At 43.8% G+C, this 1,406-nt stretch overlaps 1 protein-coding gene across 1 annotated transcript in view; it reads left to right on the plus strand.

The window, feature by feature from the left end:
• The window catches only part of LOC308167816 (cilia- and flagella-associated protein 337), a gene marked incomplete at both ends in the record, with an annotated part of 12,973 nt that extends 11,821 nt beyond the window's left edge, over window positions 1-1,152 (plus strand). Inside the window, 2 exons of the mRNA XM_080542294.1 lie at window positions 140-286; window positions 1,009-1,152. Of these exons, the coding sequence (XP_080398420.1) occupies window positions 140-286; window positions 1,009-1,152 (291 nt within the window). The remainder of the gene's footprint in view (window positions 1-139; window positions 287-1,008) is intronic.
• Window positions 1,153-1,406: the final 254 nt, after the last annotated feature.

Raw genomic sequence — 1,406 nt, forward strand, 5'->3', positions numbered from 1 at the left:
ACACACACACACACACACACACTCACACACACACACGTACACACACGTGGATGTCAGACCTGCTAACACTGTTGCACTTTCTCATGTAATCCATCCATCCACTCACCACCCGTCCCTTCCCTTCCCTTCCCTTCCCTAGGTGTCCCTCTGTCAGCAGCTATGTGAGGACATCAAGAGGAGGACGGCAGTGCGTCGTGAGAGGAGACAGGTGTTCGGTGACATTGACGTAAATAAGATCTCCCCCGTTGAAGGAGTGTGTACACCTTTTCAGGCTCTGGCCATGCAGGTGAGTTCATAATGAATGAACGTGCTCTAGAACGGCAGTGTATAGGGTAGGGTTCTAGCCTAGCTGCATGCAGTGTAACTCACACAGGTGTATTGTATGTATTATTATGTTTTATTTTTTTACAAATGTCAACATCTTGGTAACATTAGTACCATAAAAATTGTCTGACAATATTTCTTTTTACAACACACTGAAACTTTATAGGCAGAGCACTGTGGCTGTAGCATTCCATAGCCCAGACTGTCCAAGAACATATGATTGATAGGAAGGCATAATGAAAGAGAGAGCTGTGGAGGAATATTGCTGTTCTATTTAAAAGAGCTTTGAGGGGGGAAAAAATCCTTATTTTTCTGTTCTCATAGATGGTCTACATGACCTGGTCAACCATCTCAATCATTCTCCCTTTTATTTTTCTGTCTGTTTCTTGTTGGTTTATTGTCATGCTCTGCCTTTGAGACTTAGAGGATTTCCCTGACAGTCTAGTGAAGTTTATACGCTCATCTGGAATAGGCCTGAGAACAAACTGAGGAAGAGGGAGAAAAAGATAGACGGAGGGAGAGTGATGAGATGGAGAAAAGGAAAGGAGAGTGAGTTATTGGACGAAGAATCTCAGAAATATTTTGGAGGTGTTTAATTTTGCCAGGAACTCAGCTTGAGTCTGCATGATAAATGCTTTCTGATCTTTGAACATGATGTTCCATCACTCCTCTATACTCTCCTAGGACTTCCAGGAAGCGCATCTGCCTGAGGATTTACCCATGAACCCCTGGATGCAGCCTCAGAGTCTGAGGTGCATGAGTGAGGCGGGACTTAGCTCCCTGCAGCTGTCAATCAACACCTCAGAGCAGGAACAGCAAACTACCTGACCAACGAAAAAACAAGTGGAGTTGCCACTCTCCCCCTGCTGCTGACTGTATGGTTTGAACCAACACTAGAAGACTAGGCTAAACTAGGGTTAAACTAGAGAATCAGGGGGTGCACTGTGGAAGGAGATTGTATTTTCCTTATAAGGACTGAATGAGATCATGAAATGAAGTGATTAAAGTGTTCTCAATCATGCCACAGAAACTGCACGGAACACAGAAATTTGAATGTATGAGTAGAACCTAATCGTATACAG

Source organism: Nansenia antarctica (genome assembly GCF_963989245.1).
Source record: "Nansenia antarctica genome assembly, chromosome: 11".
Taxonomy (NCBI): Eukaryota; Metazoa; Chordata; class Actinopteri; order Argentiniformes; family Microstomatidae; genus Nansenia; species Nansenia antarctica.